The 19,867-nt window shown below is 45.8% G+C and overlaps 1 protein-coding gene across 18 annotated transcripts in view; it reads left to right on the plus strand.

Annotated features, from left to right (window-relative positions):
- The window catches only part of LOC133472831 (neurexin-2-like), a 237,212-nt gene that overhangs the window by 197,810 nt on the left and 19,535 nt on the right, over positions 1-19,867 (plus strand). For all 18 annotated transcript variants that reach the window (XR_009786862.1, XM_061764247.1, XM_061764245.1 and 15 more), the window contains one exon: positions 17,030-17,201. Coding sequence is in view for 17 of the 18 variants with exons in the window: in XM_061764247.1 (XP_061620231.1) it covers positions 17,030-17,201 (172 nt within the window). In the remaining variant the exon portion in view is untranslated. The remainder of the gene's footprint in view (positions 1-17,029; positions 17,202-19,867) is intronic.

Genomic DNA, 19,867 nt, shown 5'->3' on the forward strand with positions numbered 1-19,867 from the left:
ATGAATGTTTGCTTGCAACTGGCCCACCAGGGAACTCACTAGAAGCACTCTTGCTGTGCATAAACAACTGCGCTCTATTGCAATATACACAATGCCTTTCGAGAGGGGCCCGTTTGTGGCTTCATGGCTTCTAAGCAATAAATAGGCCATGCCGGCTTTTTAATATGAGCGGGAGTACTCCTACTTGCCGGGGAACTGTTGACTTGTGGGGTGTTTTATGAAGTTGTTTTCACTCCAAGTCCAAGTAATAGGGCGGCCAATGTGGCTTATTTGTTAGACATAAAGAGGCGAGTCATCGATGCAAGAAGCAAATATCGGAGACGTTGACTTCATGTAGCCCGCGCAAACTTTCGAAAGCATTTGATAGATGGGCCGAATAAAGTTGAGGCACTGACGCTAGCTTCACCTCGCACTTCACAAACTGATGTTTTCAGTGTTTTCTGCGGTGGGACGCGTCGACTTATTGCTCATGTAAGCAGCAGCGCTCACACTTGCCAGTCATTATGTTTATAGCGAGGCAAGGTTGGGCATTAAAAGCCCTCCGAGAAGTGTTTCATCTGCAGTTATGGGCCAGCGTGCAAGTACCCTCCTCGAGTAACGCCATCACTTCCTGTCCACTCCCTGCTCATCACCTTAAATAAGAGCTGCTCCTGGTTGTCCATCTGGGAGCAATGTTCCACTGCGAAGGCCTATTTTTGTGCAGGGGGCAGGTGGGCAGGGGTAAACACGACATTATGGCCTTGTTTGGACCCAACCGTTACCCTTCCCCTTCCTCCAGCATGTGAGAAGCCCTACAACAATTTCTGCAAACGTTGCCACTGGCGCAACTGATATGGAAACATTTCCACTGTACAGCGGAACCTCAGTTTACAAGTTGAACCTCCTCCGAGATTCACAGGTTCACCAACCAAAATGTTTGCAAACCAAAGCGTTTTTTATGCCCGGTTAAACTAGACTCGAGTTAATCCGTTCCCATAACGGCACGACAGTACGTTATGATAGGTTTATTCAAAAATAAATATATGAACCCTTTATGGACTATTTAAACGAAATCATTACAAGCGATCAGCAAATGAGTTTCGCGTTAGTCTGCTGCTCCATTCAAAAAGAACGGACAGAAAAACTTTAACTTCCAGAAAAATGAGTAAATCTAATGTGAGGGATACTTTTACAGTCCATAAAATGATGGGTGGCTTACGGTAAAAGTATCTCTCACATCATGTTTACTCGTTTTTCTTCTGGAAGGTAAAAATGCTGGTCTCTCTGTTCATTTATTTTAAATGGAACAGGAAGCCGAGACTGGAAACTTGATTTGCTGATCACTGGCAAGATCGAAAGTATGTCGTGGACCTGGTGCAAGTAGTCCATTGCCTCTTTGTTGTTAAGAATATATTCCAACAAATTAAACAACTGAGTGAAATCAGAAACACTAACACCATTATCATGTTTACTGTAGCTATTATTCCCTTCTTTTTCCCCCATAAAATTCTGACTAAATTCTGTGCAGATTGTTGCTTCATTCCCTTTTCCTAAACCAGCCGTGCCTGCACTCTCACTTTTTTGATTAAAACAGGCGCAATCACGCTTTGCAAGGGAAAGCACGTGTTGTTCCTGCTACTATTTCAGACAGGCCACTGAACCACAGCCAGCCAACCCTGGCAAACATTGGACGTCCATTTTTCACCTCACGTTGAATCGAATACATTGCATGAATTATGTTTAGCATATTGGAGCCGTATGTTACCTTGAAATGAAAGCGGCCTTGTTGACACCGGACGTGCACCGTGATTAAAAAGGTCCATTTATGCTGCCGTTGTTGATGTAGCAGCAACAATTTGTGTTGCATACCAATCCACCAAAAGCTGTGTGCTTAATGCTTTGCTGAAGGCAAAAAAAAAAAAAAAAAAAAAAAAATCAAGCCTCACAATTTGGATCCCTGAAATTGTTGCTGAATCCATCACAATAGTTGACGAGATGCTTGTAGGTCACTCTTCTCCTTGCTCAAACTCTCAATGCATCCAAAGTGGGTCTGGCTTTTTGACATACTTGGCAAAAAAAAGAGGATTCTGATTCTGATTGCGCGTGTGTGTGTTTGTGCCCGGCAGTGTCAAAGGTTGGCGAGGTGAAAAGAGTGAGACGAGTGCTCGCCGAGCTGGCTTGTAAATGTCCGCCTCTTGACAAAACGTCGTAGCGGCACGCCCAACAATTGCAGCAAATCAAGTCCGTTTGATTCTGGAGAATGCTGTAATGCTTTCTCTGTGTTCGTACTTCCTGCATGTGTTCCCTTCAAATATGTCAAAATTGCGACGCGTGTCCCAGAGGATGCTCGGCATATTGAGAATAGGCGCTACATCCCCAGTGATGGCGTCTCCTTTTTTTTTCTGCTTCACAAATTGGACAATTAGCTGCGCATCTGGCCCGATGATTGAGATGCTCAGCCAGACATGATGTTGATGCCAGTGTTTCATGTGCAATTTTGGACCGCTTTTGAATTTGAATATGGACCCTACTGTATTTCCTCCCACATCCCAAAAACATGCAGGGTAGGTTAATTGAAGACTCTAAATAGCCCGAAGCTGTAAATGTGAGTGCGTATGGTTGCTTCTGCGATTGGCCGGCGACCAGTTCAGAGTGTACCCCACCTCTTGCCCGGAGTCAGCTGGGCTAGGCTCCAGTGTGAGGATAAGCGCTACGGAAAATGGCTGGATGTCTTCACTGTGTATTTTTCCAAAGTACGCCATGATTGAGTGCTATTTTTCTCTCGATTAAAATACACGTGACAAACTCGCATCTCAAGGCACCGCTGTACATTTGAATTGGCCAAAATTTGAGTTTCAAAGCTACACGTAAATGTGTGTGTATATATATATATATAATGTGCATGCAAGAAAAGACAACGTCCTGCATGCCCAAAATCATTTGGCCCAATTTATCACAGCAAATGTTAACATGACGTGTGGCCTTTCTGATCATCTATGTATTTTTAACCCAGCCGGCCGCCTTCCATTATGCTCCGCTGCGCCGCCTTCTGTACCGTTTTCCTCCATTCTTTTCGTCTCTATTCTTCCCCAACCTATATCTACGTGCTCCAAATCTGTCAAGTCCATTTTGGTGGGTGTCTGTGTTCTGTCACTGCAGCGAGCCTCATCAACCTACAGAATCCACATCCCTTAACCGTGGTTAATAGCCAGGAATTAGGTATTTGATTGGCACTATAGTATATAGAAAACAGTTTTTAGGATCAAATTGGTAAACGATTCCCCCAAAGCACCGCTCCATATACCGTGGTTGTACACTAGCAAACTGTGGGCCTCAGCAATTTTTGCTCTTGATCATGTCTACCCTGGCTACTCCCTTTTTGTCCTTTCCTTCAACATGATCTGTCCAGCAAACCCCACCGAGCTTCCTGTAGGAGACACGATTGACTTCCTCCAATCGAATCTCTGAATCTCACCTTGCTCCTGAGGGAAAGTAGCGGGTGGCCATCCTGAATTTAGATCATTTCTGAACCCAAAATGTCAATTTTTTTTGTAATGTGTTCCCTAAAAGTAGTGACGGCAATAAGGAGAGCCCAAGCGACTAATCGATTCATGGTCGTGGGCTTGAGAGGGAGTTTTGGTGGCCTCTTGTTGTGAACATCAGTACACCTGAAATGGGGCTTCCATGAAGAAGATAAATTACAGCACATTGACATTTGCACAATGTCTTTTGAATGATTTTGATTGTGGTGAGGACTGCGAGGTTACGGTGGTGGTTGTGTTACCTTTTACAGAGCAGAATATCAACTGAAGTGGTTGCTGTTCTTACGGGCACATTTGGAGATTTATACCAAACTTTGGTGAACGTTTAGGGTTTTTTTTTGTTGTTTGTTTTTGTTTTTTTGGAGAAACGCTAATACAGTGCACTAATATAGCCTTGAGTTGTTTTATTTCACCTGCAAATAAACACAAATGAAGAAAACAAATGGAGACTGGCAATTATAGAACCATCGCCCCTGCTCATTTCTGACTCTCAGCAAATAAGCACTTTTCTTTTTTTTTCTTCTTTTTTTCTCTCCCATATACCGACTGGTGGTGTGAGGACAGCCAAGTGAAAAAGAAAACATCTTAATCTAGGCCACGAGCTGCATTCCATTAACTCTGCCTGCCAAGCCTTATCCATTGATCTGGCCCGATTCGAGACTTTCTAACTTTATATTTTTTTCAGTTTGAGGGAGTGTGACTCGTTCGTGACTGACACGTAAAAAAAGATGAAGTGTCGCATTGAGGCACAAAGCCGAGACAAAGAGCAGCAGACAAATTTTGGGGGCGGAGCCTGAAATGGACGTGGTGATTTGTGGCATCAGGTCTGAATCTGTTGAAATTTGACCAAATACAGCGGTGCCTTGACTGTTACGCATGAACTATTCTTTCATTTCCTTTCATCTCTCAGTGCAAAATCCAGGACTCGTAATGACAAAACAGAGCCAAATGAAAAGTTGTAGTTTTGAACTCGGGAAAAGCTTGCAACCCACCATGGCTCCTGTTGTGCATCTCCCATGCAGTTTTTTTTCCCCCCAGTTGACCTGGGGGGGGGGGGGGGGGGAAGAGCCTATTTTGTCCCCTTAATTGAAGTGTCGCTCCTGTCCTGCTCTGGTCCCGAACCCCTCAGCCCGAGTGACAGCCACGCAGAGCAGAAAATCTGCCGACTGCATCTCCCCGCTTGCGGCGTAATCGCTGCCTCCTTCTGAATTAACCGTCTTCATTATCGCATCCTCGCAGACACTCTTTTTTTTCTCCGTCATTCCCCCTCCTCCATCTCGCCGTCTCGCTCTTCCTCCTGTGCCTTTCCGGCTCACCCGCCCAAAAAGTAGGACAACAGCAGATAGAGAAAGAAATCACGTTTTTTTTTCTTCTTCTTCTTTTTTTTTTTTTCAAACTGTTCCTCCTGCCCCCATTTAAATAGCATCATAAGTGGCCGAAGGCGGGAGAATGCATTTGGGTGTGAGGCCCAATCGTGATTGCGTTTGAACGGCGGCGGGAGCTCATTACATAAGCAAAACTTGAGTGGAGGCTTGGCGCCGTCACACAGAGGTGTCGTCGGAACGTGGCCAAGCGCGCCGTCACGCTGCGCCGCGGCGGCCCAACCCGCTCGGAAGCAGCAACTGTGTTACTGTTATAAACCTTTCAAGTCAGAATGTAGAATATCTCGCAATCATGCTTTCAAAATGTATCGTTTACAGCGAGCTCATAATGGTTGAAAAAGAAAAGCCGTAACACTGAAGTCAAAAATGCCATTGGAATGCTAATGGTTAGCATTGATCGTCACAGTTTTACAAACCCTTTAAGAAACGGATATTTGAACACAAAGGGTGGAACACCACACGTAGACAGATAATATAACAATACTCACCGGCATATATACTCTCTCCTCTATGAAAAATGACTGATATTGTCATTGATTACTGGGCAGTCGTCGTTTGGGTCAGCGTGACTGTGTTATACAATATTGTCTCCTGTCGGCCGAGGTGGTCACACCGGAAGGAGCAGCACACTGAATCGAAGACCTTAAACGTTTTCATTATGGCCTGTCGGATGCCGGCGCGAGATAGAGACGCTTCAAGACTCCGGTCTCTTGCCGCGGCAGGAGGAGAAACAATCGAAGGTGTCGATGTGCAAGAAACAAGGACAAGTCGATGGAAAAAAAGGATAGTTTTGAGCTTTTTCCATTCTTTCTCTCGGCGTACGGCTCAGCAGTAGAACATGAGTTGGTTTCACCAGAATACCGGCTTCTGAACAAAATGTGAGCCGAGTGAGTGAGCAAACGAAATTTTTGTGGGGGAAAAAAAAAAAAAAAAAAAGACTGAGAAAGGGCTTCTGATGGCAAAATGATGAATTTACAGATATCCACCGCGTGTCGCTTTGGGCAAAACGCTGATTTCAAACTCTTTCATGTGGGTCCTCTTGGCTAATTGCCCATTTGCCTTTAAAGTTGAAACTTGAAATGAAAAGTTAATAGGAATCATTTGTTTATATTGGATTTTCACCTTATTGTTGGGGGGCGCCCCCTACTGTCCACGGCACCTTTAGCATTTGCTCACCTCAGCGCTAACGACGCTGCGGACGCTCGTTTTGTGGGCGCGCGGCGCACAAGGAGGGCGAGCATTCAAGACGGGCTGACCTGCGCTTTATGGAGAAAAATGGTGCCAAAATGGTAACCGTCGGCTCAAATGTTCCCCAGACGAGCGTTCATTTATCATCGGGTCGGGGGCCTCCCGCCAGGGTCGTAATGTTGACGCCGAAAGGTGGGAGGCGGGGAAAAAAACATCCATCTTCCCATTAATGGCCAATCAGCGCTGCAGGAGGACGCACGGTGCCTTTTGTCTTACTTGTATTGCACGAGTACGTCCTGAAGGCTTTTCCTGGATTTCGGCCATGAAGACATATTATATAGTGCAGTAGTTTGAACTGAATACAAAGAAAATTGTACGTGCACGGGATCCATTCAACTAAGAGTATCTCAGTGTTGTATTTTTGTGCCTCCAAACAACTTCTTTGCAGCAGAGGACTTAAAAGCAAGGTTGTTTTTTTCAAATCTATTTGTTTACAGCTGGCGTGGTGAAATATTGACAGTCTGAGGCAGCATGCGCACACGCTATCGACTTGTAAGACCAAACCCGAGAAGCAGCTTTTGGCCTCTCAGCACTTGACTGATGTGGGCGGGCTCAACTGATAATGGAGCCCAATTGGATTATAGGACTGTCCATCTACTTTACAGCTTTCCATGGTACACTCACCTGCCCCCCTCCCAATAAAGTTTCCTATTGTGGTTGTAGTTTGCAGTATTACAGAACTACACTGCATCCTATTGAAAATCGTTTTCGGCCAACAGCACACTTAGCGACACGGCCCGCAACGGAGACTTGTCACACTTTGCTTTTTAGCTGCCGGTACATGTCAAATTACAAATAAAGTTCTTATTATTATATAACAAAACCCCGTTTTGGCTGCGTCGCTCGGTGTGCAGAAGGCCTAATGTTTTGCAATAAATAATAGTTTTGAAACAATGGCAAAATCTTCCTGTTATGAGCAATGTATATTTAGAAGAACGCCACCGTCACACGGCAAATCATTTTTCTTTTTTTAAACATTGACCACCGAGTTGTCCATAAAGTCAGACCTTGGACAAAAAGAGCCTAAAATGGCCCCCCACACAATTTGAATGGTCTTGTTGTTGGTGCGCATGCGGCCTCGTCAGATCACCAGCTGTGACACGTTAGCACGCACTGCAAAGTTGTTCCTCGTCACTGCAATGAGACCCGATGATCCCGGAGGGCGAACATTGAGCACTCCATGGACCATTACCTCAGCAAGATCCTTGTGTATTGCTTGTGTCCGGGTGTGACTGTCGATACTGCGGAATAAGAGCACGTACACACATTTTCATTGTGTGCCTGTATGTGTGTCCCCCCCCCCCCCCCCAACTGTAAGTAGTTTAGCCTCCTATTTTCAGTCTGTATCGTGTATTAACTTTGTGATTGTGTTGTGCAGGCTGGTTGCTGCGCAATGCATGTTGACACATGCAGACAAACACAAGCCACACAAAGCGGAATGAAAATAAATGTAGACATTTATCTGAAGAGCCATTATGCGTGCAGCGCTGTTATTTATACACCCAAACAGGATGTCATCCATTGTTACGTCGCTTCATGTTACACAGACGCCGAGCGGCAAGGCCGCAGAAAGGCAATAAAGAGACGAATGGCATGATTGTTGATAACAATCAACAGGGGCCAGCTGGGTTATTATTGACGCTAATTGGAATTTTGCAATTATGAAAATGAAGTAACTGAGACCTTTAGAGTCATTCGTCGTTAGCATCACATGAGAAAAAGACTTCATTCGAGTTGTATCTTTGTTTTGTCAGCAACAATGTAACCCCACATTGGGGAGCTTTTATTTGTGCATGAATTGGAGATGACCACACCCGCCCGATACCTTCATCTGTAAATCGACCCCGTATTAACTATCCGTATCACTGCCAGCCGTTTTCAAAGCAGTCCCCATATTGCCAGCTCTTTTAGACCATTTGATCTGATCTTTCAAGGCCCACAGAACAATTTGATCAAAACAAAGTCCACCGGGAAAAAGGTTTGTCTCTAGCGAGCTAATCAGCAGTAAAACGTGTCAAGCAGACGCTGTACCAGTAATATAGGAACGTAAAGTGGCTAAACTTGCCTGACTTTCAACGTTTTGGCATTTCTCTCCCTCATAATTGACGCGATGAGCCAAGATTTACCTCCCAATATTTATCTTCTATGAAAAAGCTGTGCTGATCTCAAATCCAAATCAATGCAACACCCCCCATCCACAGGTATCTGTTAGTCACGACAGCGGTTTACAAACCTGAATTTCTCAGACAAGCCCGGCAAGACCCTCTTCCACGCCTACCCGTTCAAAAACATACTTGACGTGTACTTGTACACGTCGGCGTCAGTAAACGGTTGGATTCCATTTCACGAATAGAAACATCCACGACAGCGACGGGAGTTAAAAAGAGTGTTGGTGTCTGATGTAAGGAGACGCAGGCGAAGACAAACGCCGGGAAATGGAGGCAGACAAATTTCGGAATCCTACTGCTCTCCAATTAAGTCATTAATTAACTTGGCGGAGGAAAAGTTCTTTCCCGGCAAGGGACTGCATAATCTTTTCTCCTTGCGTCCTTCTCCGTTGACATTTGTAGACGACAATGACTTGACACGCCCCCAATTAGCCAGCGCACTTTTTGTTACCCAGAATGCATCTCTGCGTCGACTCCAAGAGTGTGATCTTTGTCAAGTGCTAACAGTTACGCTGACGTACACTGTCAGCTAATTAACATGGACATTATTAGCATTTCCGTGGCTTTTTTGGGGAGGTTCCCTGCTGCTTTTTTCTGACCATTTCTGAGTGTGTGTGTGTGTGTGTGCGTGCGTGTCCTGCAAGTGACTATTTGGATGCAACAACAATAAATCCTCATCTGTTCAGTCACACCAGCACCAGGTGCTGTCACGTGCGTAAGGCTGGAACGGAGGTTGATGCGAGCACGTTTGCGAGAGAAATCATGCTGCATGATGGCAATGTCGTCAAGCTCTATCTAGTCCATCGCGGTCTTCTCCCCCTCGTCCAGGGGAGCAGTTTTTCCGAGGACCGTCACAATTGAGCCATGTTGTTTGCGGTTCAAGTAAAGAAAATAATACATTCCACTATGTTGGCGTCTTAAAAGAACACAAGGGGCCGCAGATTTTCCATTGCAGCGAGTTGGTTGCTATGCAGAGTGCAAGGGTCAATCGGCAGGTGTGCGAGTGCGAGTTGCCAATTTTCCAGTTCAGTCTTGTTCGCGATGGAGTCGACCACCTGAGCATGAAGCGTTACGAAGATTTTTGGAGCAAACTAAATTAGTTATCGAACATGATTTTGCGTTGGTGTTGTGTTGACGTCGGTGTGCGACCAACTTGAACAAATCAATGTTTGGTAACTGAAGCAAAAGGGCTCGTTTTTATTTCGTGTGCCATTGTTTTTCTTGAAATTCGTCACCAGCCAAGTGTGAGAAACATTCAAGGAGTTCTTCCCTTGCCTCGCATCCCACGAAGGACTACGAAATGTGAATAAGATCACATTAACAGTGGGTAAAAAGGTTTAGCTCATGGCTTGAAAGAGCATAACGGGATGACGTCATCAGATTTCTCCTTCATCCTGCGTGGATGTTGTCAGGAGAAATGAAAGGACAACACGGCGGCCGGCCAGCCACTGCGTTCCGCTTATCCGTGTTTGCTCAGTTTAGTGCCGCGCAAATATTAGCCCCGTTTTGTTTGCCGGCCTCCCCGCTGGGCTTCACCTCGGTTCGAAAAGTTTTGAGCGCAATCGTCTGACAAAAAGAGGCGAGGAGCATGTTGCTTCCTCTGATGCTCTTCATCCTCCTGTGTGGATGTTTTGCTGCAAGCACTGCAGCACAAGTGGACTTTTTATGAAGTCCAGATCACAGTCGCTAGAGTGGAAAGCAAGTTTTTCTAATTGAAAAGGATTTGTGCCGTTGTTTTTGTATCTCCAGTGGAGTGACAGGAAGGGAGATGGAGCAAGCAAAGCGAAATGAGGCAAGCGGCGGAAAACAATGGACAGACAGAAAACACTTTCCTCTTGATTTGCTGCAAAGGTCACAGTCATTCCTTTCCTTTTCAGCCACACGCCAGAGTTCAAAACGCAGAGCTCGCTCTCAGCTCCAGGCACAGTCACGCCACCAAAGTGTGAAAACATCAAAAGGAAAAAGGAGAATGAAGAAGTCAGTCTCCGCTTTTTGGGGGGGATTCTCGACGATGTGCCAGCCTAACAAATTATACGTGCAAACTGGAGATGAAATGTGACAAGGAGGCAGGCTTTAGCTCCCCAAAACAAAATAGTGCCACTGTTGACGCAATCAAAGCCTGTTCTTCGCCTTGTGTTGACTCCCAGGAGGCACCTGCGCACACACGCAGACACACCCAAATATTAAGAAAGTGAGCGCCTGGTAATTATTTAGGAAGGCTTGCACACAACCCGAAGATAGCGGTGACTCGTGGCAGTAGTCGCAAATGAAACTGGAATTTGGGAGTGCTCGCAGAGGCTGTTGAGCTTTGAACTGCAAATTAATTACATGGGATTATGAAGAAGATAAAGGGAGGACTCCAGGCGGCGGGTGTGCGTTCGTGTGCAATAATCTCTCCGCTATGTGACGACTTGTCATTGTTTTCACAGTTCATAATAGTAGGTACACCTGCGCAGAAGAATTATGGGGATCGTACGATTGGACACTTTGCCGCACTGATGCATATAAGCGAGTGTACAAAGAGAATTACACTTTGTGTATTGAAAACAACCATATAGCCTTTGCATTTAGTCCACTAGCTTAATGCTAATGCTAACACATAATGGAAAATGCATGTATAATCCACAAACGGTGCCCCAACACATTTAGACATTCAATACAAGTCCTTGCAGTGGTATTTTCTTGATCCTCTGCGAGGAGCTGACATGTCTATTCTGTCCAGATGTCCACGTGGCAGTATAGCTGTCCACCTGTCTGCTTTATACTGCCCCAGGTGGCCAAGGCGGGCAGCAGCGCAATGGTCATTCCATTGACGCAAAGTGTGACAAAAACGATTCAATGATTTTTTTATTCTCTTTAATTAGGTCATTACTGTATGTTTTTATAAAGTACAATATTACAGAGTGCTAATTTATCGTTCAAGTTTGTTTTTGGAGGGAAACTGGACTGGATAAATGGCATTTCCAAAGTGTGCTCACAGATCAAATTCAATTCATATCTCAAGGCAAAGGCACCGCTGTATACAGAAGAAACTACTGCAAGATTCTGGCTGCGTTTCAGTAAGTTCAGCAAGATTGATAGCGCTCCTGTTTTTGTTTTTGTTTTTATTTGTAGGTGGGCTTGTGTTTTCTTTTCTGCTCCCAAGTTTCCATGTAAGCGTACGAGGATTGCAAGAGTGGTTGAGCGCAAAGCTGCAGCACTTTTGCACAGTGCGATGGAAGGCAGCCGGATGGATAACATGTTATTAAGATGGGGAGATGTCGGGCAGCGTCAAGGTGACTGGCACAGATCGCAAACACATACGGATGAGTCGGCTGCCTTGGAAAGCCAGCATCCGCTCCTCTGCGCCCTTGTACTTGCAACGGGACGACAACGAGGCCACGTTGTTACGTTGTCTCAGGTTTGTTACGTAAGCCGCCGTTCCAGGATGGAAAATTAGCCCCGTGCTGTTCTGCCGGCAGCTGCAAGGCATCGTGGGTGCGAGCTGACAGGATGATAAGACTCGTGGGACCAGAATTACTCTCACAGAGGAGATGCAAACCGGCGATATGGCACTAAGATGTCAGGTTCACTGAGAGCAGACAAAAATATGAATCGCTATCTAAGAATAGCATTAAATCACAGAGCCGGCATGGAACTCTCTTTATGCACTTGCACTGATTTGTTCTTTTGCTCCACAGGCTAATGAACGTGGCAGCTCTTTCCACTTCAGCTGTATTGGGTTAGCTAGACCTCCCACCGGTCCAAGTGCTCAAAGTACAGTCCATTAGTAGGATGAAGACTTTTTCTATAGTTCTGCTGTTGCCTTTTCCGTTTTCCGTAGGAGACTGAACATTTCTCAATTGACTTGGTTTTGGCACTCCGTCAGATTTACGTAATAGTGGGGGAAATCGTGACCATTCTCTCCTTACAAAAACAAAACCGGGAATCAATCAAATTCAAATACATGTATGTATTCTTTTGTTCTTGCAAAGCAAAGCAAATGTATTTATATAGAGCATTTCATACACAAGGTAACTCAATGTGCTTAACATGATTAAAAGCATTTCAAAACAAAAGGAAAAAAACAGCTTATACACATTTCAAACATCCATCCATCCATCCATCCATTTTCTCCACCGCTTTATCCTCACAAGGGTCGCGGGCGTGCTGGAGCTTATCCCAGAGAACTTCGGGCGAGAGGCGGGGTACACCCTGAACCGGTCGCCAACAAACGACCATTCGCGCACACATCCACACCTAAGGGCAATTTAGCGTCTTCAATCAACCTACCACGCGTGTGTTTGGGATGTGGGAGGAAACCGGAGTGCTCGGAGAAACATTTAAAACAAAGAGAAAAAAATATATATATACACAATTAAAACAGCGTACAGTGCAAGAAATATCCGTTTTTAAACTGGACTTCAAAACATGCACACTTGGGGCTGACGTCACTTGTGTGTGTATGTGTGTGTGTGTGTGGCAACTTGTTCCATTTGTGTGCAGCATAATAGCTAAATGCTGCTTCACCACGTTGGCTTTGGACTCTGTGCTCCACTATTTGACCCGAGTCTGTCTGTCCAACAAGACCGCAATTGACACCTTTCCCGAGTCACTATTCAACATTATATCATTAGCACTTTGATAAGAGCAGATTCTGTACTGTGATGAGTTCGGAAACCTGATTGAAATTTGTCCAAAAGTCCAGTCAAGTTCAAGAAATTGCCGAGTTGATTAAAAATAACTTTCTCAACATTCTTGGTTATGAAAGGGAGGTTTGAGATGGCTCTATAGCTAACATGGAAGCGTCCGGCGTTCCATTTTTTTTTTAGCTACTTTAAGACCCAACAGGCTCGGTTTTCCCAAAGCGCCAAAAAGCCCTGAAGGATTGTCAACGCTTCTTTTAATCGGAACATGCTTCTTTCTAACCCGTGGAATACTTGACTGGCCCAAGCCCACCTACTTCCTCTTTCTGCTTTTGTGCAATCAGTTGGAGCTCTCTGAGGACACGCGCACACACACACACACACACACACACACACACACACACAGACGGCCAAAGCGTACTCATTCTGATTCTGTCCGAAACAGTGACGTTTGCAATGTCGCAATTCCACATTTTTGATGGTAAAGATGCAAGTAAGATTGCTGACAACCCAAGAGACAGGACTGGTTTTCCATTTCATTCAACATTTGAAACAGATTTGGATGAGCCCACATCTGAGTAAGAATATAACATTTCCTTGCAGGCGTTAGCTGACACGTCCGGTCCGTTAAGTGGCGACTAAGAAGTATTTGAGACCCAGCCGTCCGCCGTCTCAAAGAAGCACTGGCCAGCCAGCGTAGTAAGGAGTAAGGACAGGGTTATACCCGCCCACCCTAAACGCAGGGGGAACGCCGCTTATGTTGCAGAACACAAATGCTCATCTGACGCAAAGCTGACGAGAGACGCCGTTTGACTGATATTTACAGTTTAATAGCGTGGATTGAATTAATTCTCCTGCTAAAGGTGTTGTGATTATTCTAAGCTGCCTAGCGCGAGGAGCGGTAATGCAGATGATCCCGTGGTATTCCTGCTTCGTGTCTTCTTTTTTTTTGAAGGTATCAAGAGCTGCGATTCAATTTTGAATCACGTGTACCTCGCAACACCCCAGCCCCACCCCCAATTGTATTTATAGTCATATTCACGTCCCGGGATCAGTTTTGAATTTCAGCGTGCACGGGCAGAGAGGCTGCGGCCGGTATGAGTTCATAACCTAAGTCCATTGATTAGGCGGCTCCTGACTGTTAGCGAGGAGCACTTTGCCATCCGAGACGCTCAGCCCTCATCAGGGAGTGAGATCGTTTGTTGTCCATCAAGCACCGCTACATGGAGAGCCATCTTGGCTTTAGTCAATGTATATTGCTTAATGTGTGCTCTATAGATCCCCATAATAGCTCTTCCCACTACCAAATATCCAGAGTCAGCACCACGTCAAAGCCAACCTTCCAATTGAGTAGATATCGCTGTATAGTACCAAGACATGACAGTCAATCCATATTTTATTTATAAAATACCTTTCAAACTTAAAAATGCAGCACAAAGTTCTTCACAGTACGGTTGGATTCAATTGCACTGGCAGATTTTGCATCTTTAATATCACATCTGAATGGCAGGTGCAAACAAGCACGCAAAGCGGTGCCGGTGCGGCGCAGGCAAAATAAGAGGCGGCAGCGAGAACTTTACTGCTCGTGTCGACGTTTTGGAAATGCCAGGAACCAAAATTATTGTGACATACGGTCCTTAGATTCAGCAATGCGGTCCTTAGTCGCTCAATCACAAGAAGGAACCATGCCGTAGTACCTGGGACAAACGCTGCCGGGCGGTCCCAAGTTTCCAATGTATTGTTATGCAGGATGTGCACCTGGACATCCAATTGTCACACACTCTCAGAATGAGTTCAATCAAACAAAATGTTTTGGGTTTTTTTGTGCGATTGGAGCGATCGATTTATTTTCTGTAACTCGGTCATGTTTGTTTGCCTCTTCCAGTAACATTTCCAGCTCTCTCTCTCTCTCCAAACTTCATTTTGTGCCGTTGTCAACTCTTAACTCTCGTCTCTGGTAGCCACTGTTTACCAGTAGTTTTTCAGTCCTTTTTACACCACTTGCCAACATTGTCTGCAATAGGTTAAAGTGAGTTGCACGCAATTTAGAGCTCACTATTTGGGATCTTAATAAATCTGGCCCAGTTGGTGGAGGTCGAGCAAACGTCGTGGATTCTCCAATATTGTGAACGTTTGCACACCACTGCCTCTCCTGATCCGCGAGCAGTAAAGGCCAAAGACCATCGACCTGGGAGATGCCATGTTCCTCTGGGAGCCCTGACAAGCAGTGGTGGGATCTGTTCCCAGCTGCCCAGCTCTTATTTGAGCAAGAAAATGGCTGGGACGCTCTTCAGCTCTCCGTCATAGATTCCACTGAGACATTAGGTGGCTGCGTTGGTGCGGTGCCCAGCATCAGCTGACCTCATAAGCGGATCCATTTAATGGACAACTGCCACTGCATCTTTTGAATGCTTTGTCCTTGGCTGAATAATACGGCGTAAACACTTTTGGAAGCAAATGGGGATTAGGATGCCTACAAATCCAACTGCGATGTTACTGTTCATTAACTTCCTGTACAGCCGCTGCGCTTATTTACTCACTTAACTTATTCATTATGCATCTGGTTTATTTTTATTTTCTTTAAAAATAGCTAATAAGCCATGATTCATTGGAAAGCGCTGCTCGGGAGAAGTCACATAATCGACCTTGGAATATGAGCATAGTGAAGGCGGAACATCCGGGTACAAGTACATGGGCGCACAATGACACAGTGGAATCAATGAAGTTGCTTCCAGTGAGAATGACCCCGTCTGTAAATGAGCTTGACCTTTAACGTACAAAAAGAGCGGTATTATTGCTCATAATCTTAGACACTCCTCCGCTTCTGCAGCTCCGTCAATGGCTTTGGCCTTTGGTCAAGACAGGACATGATGAGAAGATGGGGTGGCGGGAGTAGCAGTGAGCTGTGAGAGACTCAAAGCAGTGGGCAGCCGTAAGGGCTAACAGGCGCGAGGGCGGGGGCCACGGGTCGGCCGCCCGATGACGACTCAGGGTCTCGACAAGTCCAATCCGGTCTCTCAAATTGGATATCAACGTGTGGATGGAACAAATCTGATTTGATCACTTCGCAAACTGGAGAGCGTCAGCATCCGCTTTGAGCAGCAAATCCCATTTTCCAACGAGGACGAACCCAGCTCAAAAACAATTGATACCATTTCTTGGGTTGAGCACCGTTCCTAAACCACGGTACCCTAAAACTCGACCACGCTTGTCGAGCTGAGAAAGCAGCATACTTCTAAAACTGAATTAATGTGAATACGCTTAAAGTCCTGTTCTCCAAAAGTTATTGATGAATTTTCAGCATTCATAGTAAAAGCAATCTTCATTGACAGAGCAGAAGGTGGTGGCCCGCTGCGTATACAAGTTCATAAAGGATCCGAAGTAACTGCTCGTTAAAGCCATACGATCGTAATAACGGTAACAACATGCAAAGTTCCGACACTTTCAAAAATTCTTACATACGCATTCGTATCTCAGAAATAACACTTTATTTTGCTGTCTGCTGTCGTGTGAATGCAAAATGGCAAGCAAGATTAAAGCAAGAGGAGAAAAAGCCGATCTTTTCAAAAAATGTCATTAGCGTCTTCAGAAAACGTTCGCCAGCCAATCGCAGGACACATAGAAAAAAACCAACCAGTCGCACTCACATTCACACCTACGGGCAATTTCGGGTCTTCAATCGAGCAACCACGCATGTTTATGGGATATGAGAAGAAACATGCAAACTCCACACAGGCGGGGCCGGGATTCGAAGCCCGGTCCTCAGAACTGGGAGGCAGATGTTTTCACCAGTCGTCCACCGTGCCGGCCCCAATAATAATTCATATCAGTCAAATTAATTGATTTGGAAATTCAAGGAAATTCAGTGGGCCATATCTTTCCTGTTATTGATCAAATGACCCTCACCCTAACCCACACTCACAGATTTTTAAAATCCTTTTTGGAACATTTTAGTGCAATTGGATAATTTCTTGCGGCACACCGAATGATTTCTCAGGACACTCGATCAGCGGTCGGGAATCACCGATTGTTCTTCCTTCTTTTTTTCTTTTCAACATATCCCTCCCTCCTCCCTCTGTCCGCAGGAGAGGGGAAGGATCGGCGTGATCTTCAACGTGGGAACGGACGACATCGTCATCGAGGAGAGCGCGGTGATGGTGAGCGACGGCAAATACCACGTGTTGCGCTTCACGCGCAGCGGTGGCAACGCCACGCTGCAGGTGGACAACCAGCCTGTCATTGAGCGCTTCCCCTCAGGTAGGGAGAGTGCCCCGCTTGTGGGCACCTTATCAAAGATGACACAGAGATGGAAAGCATTTACTTTGTAAGAAACATAATGGAGAGAGAAATGGTGGAGCTTCAATTGCATAGTTCATCCACTTAGACCTCGACGGAGGAGGAGTCACAGAATCGTTTTTGAGGGTTACGTATATTCACTTATGCTTCACGGTCCATTTTGAGCACGCGTTTAAGTTACACGTGAGCCACGCTTGCATCACGAGTTCAAAAAGAAGCGAGCGGCCCTCCTGAAGCAAGCGTGCACTAACCCATAAGAGTTAGCTCCTGGCGCTCTTGAAATTCAGTGCGGACTCTCGATCAGGTGCCTGCCAGAGAGGCAGACAGAGGAAGTGCACTTTTCCAGCATTGCACACACTTGATGCCTGTTCTGCGATATAAAAGTCGATCATTGCACATCCTTGATGAGTCATGCCAGTGGTGCTATTTCTATTTAGGCCTCACTTGCAAGGTTATTCTGGGTGCACGCTACATTTCTCTCTCTATTGTGTTTACCTCTGCTTGCATGGTTGTTCAAAGGAAGATGTCTGTAAAGCGGGCGCTATCGCATTCATTGTCCCATCACCAATCTTATGAGTCAAATCCAAAACAAATGTCGCTCGGCAGTGCAGTTCTACGCCGCTTTCAACCGCAATAAACATCATCAGCAACGTTATTGTTCAAGTGACGCGGACGCCTTGTCCAACGTGTCAGATTTCGATTTTGAGAAATGATCCCTAATTTTCATCTTGCAGTTTCGTTAGTAACCCAGATTTCAAGTGGTTACAGCGTGACTGCATGACATTCGCCATCATTTTTAGCCTTTGTTCTGGCATTGACAAAAGCGCGGAGTCCGCCTCATCCATCAGTGCGGCGAGGCCCGACATTAGCCGGAGACAGCTCACTCTTTTCGGTTGTTGGTAGTAATGGAACTGGAGCCCTTTTCCCCCTACAGAGAAACAGTGGCTGATCCAAATAGGAGGCTGGAAGGCCCAAAACACCCGTTAGCAGTGGTGAGAAAGTGTCATGTAGGTGGGAGTGCATCACCCCAGATTGTATTCCTTTTATTCCACGTCGCCTTTTCGTGCTGTTGTCAAGCTCTCTTCTCTTGCTTCCTCTGCTGATCCAAAAGTGAGCTTTTAGTTGTTTGATGGGGAGCACGATGAGTCTTGTGCACGCATCCGGGGGCCAGAGGCCGCCCGAAGCTTCTGGAAGATGCAAGGAAATGAATAGGAAAAGAAGGGCTCTGAGGGGCGGGGTGCTTCTCTCATTCACACACAATCTCTTTTCACAATGTTCCTGGAGAGGCAGCATTCAGAGAGCAAACACCGCACACCGGGGGGCTGAGGCGCGAAGGGGCAGAGGAAGACGAGTGGCGGATGAAGGCTCGTCTCCCTCGCCAAGACAGGAAACGTGTGGAGACGGGGAGCGAATGAAACAAATTCCTGTGACCCACATCAGATCATTTGATTCTCTAAGTGGAACAAAACACTCAACACCGACACTTTTGGGAACACACGCGCAACTATTTGATTTCCTCCTTGCTTATCAGAGTCATTTTTGGTCCTCGTGGAATGCCCGAATCAAAGATGTCCACGTCGCCAGATTGAGTGCATGATGCCGCCGTGAGGAATGAGTGTTCGCATCAATCTAAAACAAAAGTTCTGGTGAATTTGTCTTCCCGCCGGACTCTGTTGACCCGCTGAAGGCTCCCTCATTGGGATGCCATGGCAGTTGCGATCCCAGCCTAATACGTTATGCTCTCAGGGAGTCACTTTTGGGATTCCAGTCTTCTGGTAGACCACATTCTAAGAGCCGTACAAGCTCCCAGAGGGGGAAAAGTAAACCTGTTATCCTTCACAAGAAAGACGCAGACAAGTTTTTTTTTGTTTTTTTTTCCTGCCACTTACCGTAACCTGAACTTCAATCCAAAAAGGAGTTGATTTGGAGAGACAGAAAGGAGGCTGACAGCCAACATAGCAGCCGCACATCAAGGATTTTTAAGGGCATAGCAACACATATTCTGATGGTCCCCACGACATGACGTGTGTCGACATTTATCTGTGGCAAAGTGTGTGTGCGTGAGTGCGTGGCCGGAAAGCAGACAAAAAGTGTCACAGGAGCAGCCGGTCAGCTAATCCAGTTTGTCAGGTGTCACTGGTGGCTCCTTCACCAACTCTTTTTCTTTTTCTTTTGTAACCTCTTGTGATCCCGACGTGGCAGAAGCAGACCGTTGTGTCACCGCTCCCTCCACAAACAAGGCTCCACCATCTTTACTTCTTTGATTTCATGCTGAAATTGCTCACTCTGTGGGGGAAAAAGTCACAAATCGTAGGAGTCTAGTTGTTTGGGGTTGTTGTTTTTCGACCATTTAAGCACTCTCTCCTTCCTCTGCTTTTTTTTGTCTCATTTCATTATGCCCCAGCTATCCGTCGGCCATTGTAAGAGGAGATGCAGGCTGCCCTGAAGATATACTTCCTGTGTGTAAAAAGCAACATAAAAGCACTCAGCAGTGCAGGTCAATGGTAAAAACACCACAATCAGGTTTTGTTGTCCATTCAAGAAGTTGTTCCAAAACAAACTCATCCAAGCACTTCTCTAGGCTCCAGAAGTGGGCCTTCCCCAAAACCTCTCTCATGACATTGGGA

This window comes from Phyllopteryx taeniolatus, chromosome 23 (genome assembly GCF_024500385.1).
Source record: "Phyllopteryx taeniolatus isolate TA_2022b chromosome 23, UOR_Ptae_1.2, whole genome shotgun sequence".
Taxonomy (NCBI): Eukaryota; Metazoa; Chordata; class Actinopteri; order Syngnathiformes; family Syngnathidae; genus Phyllopteryx; species Phyllopteryx taeniolatus.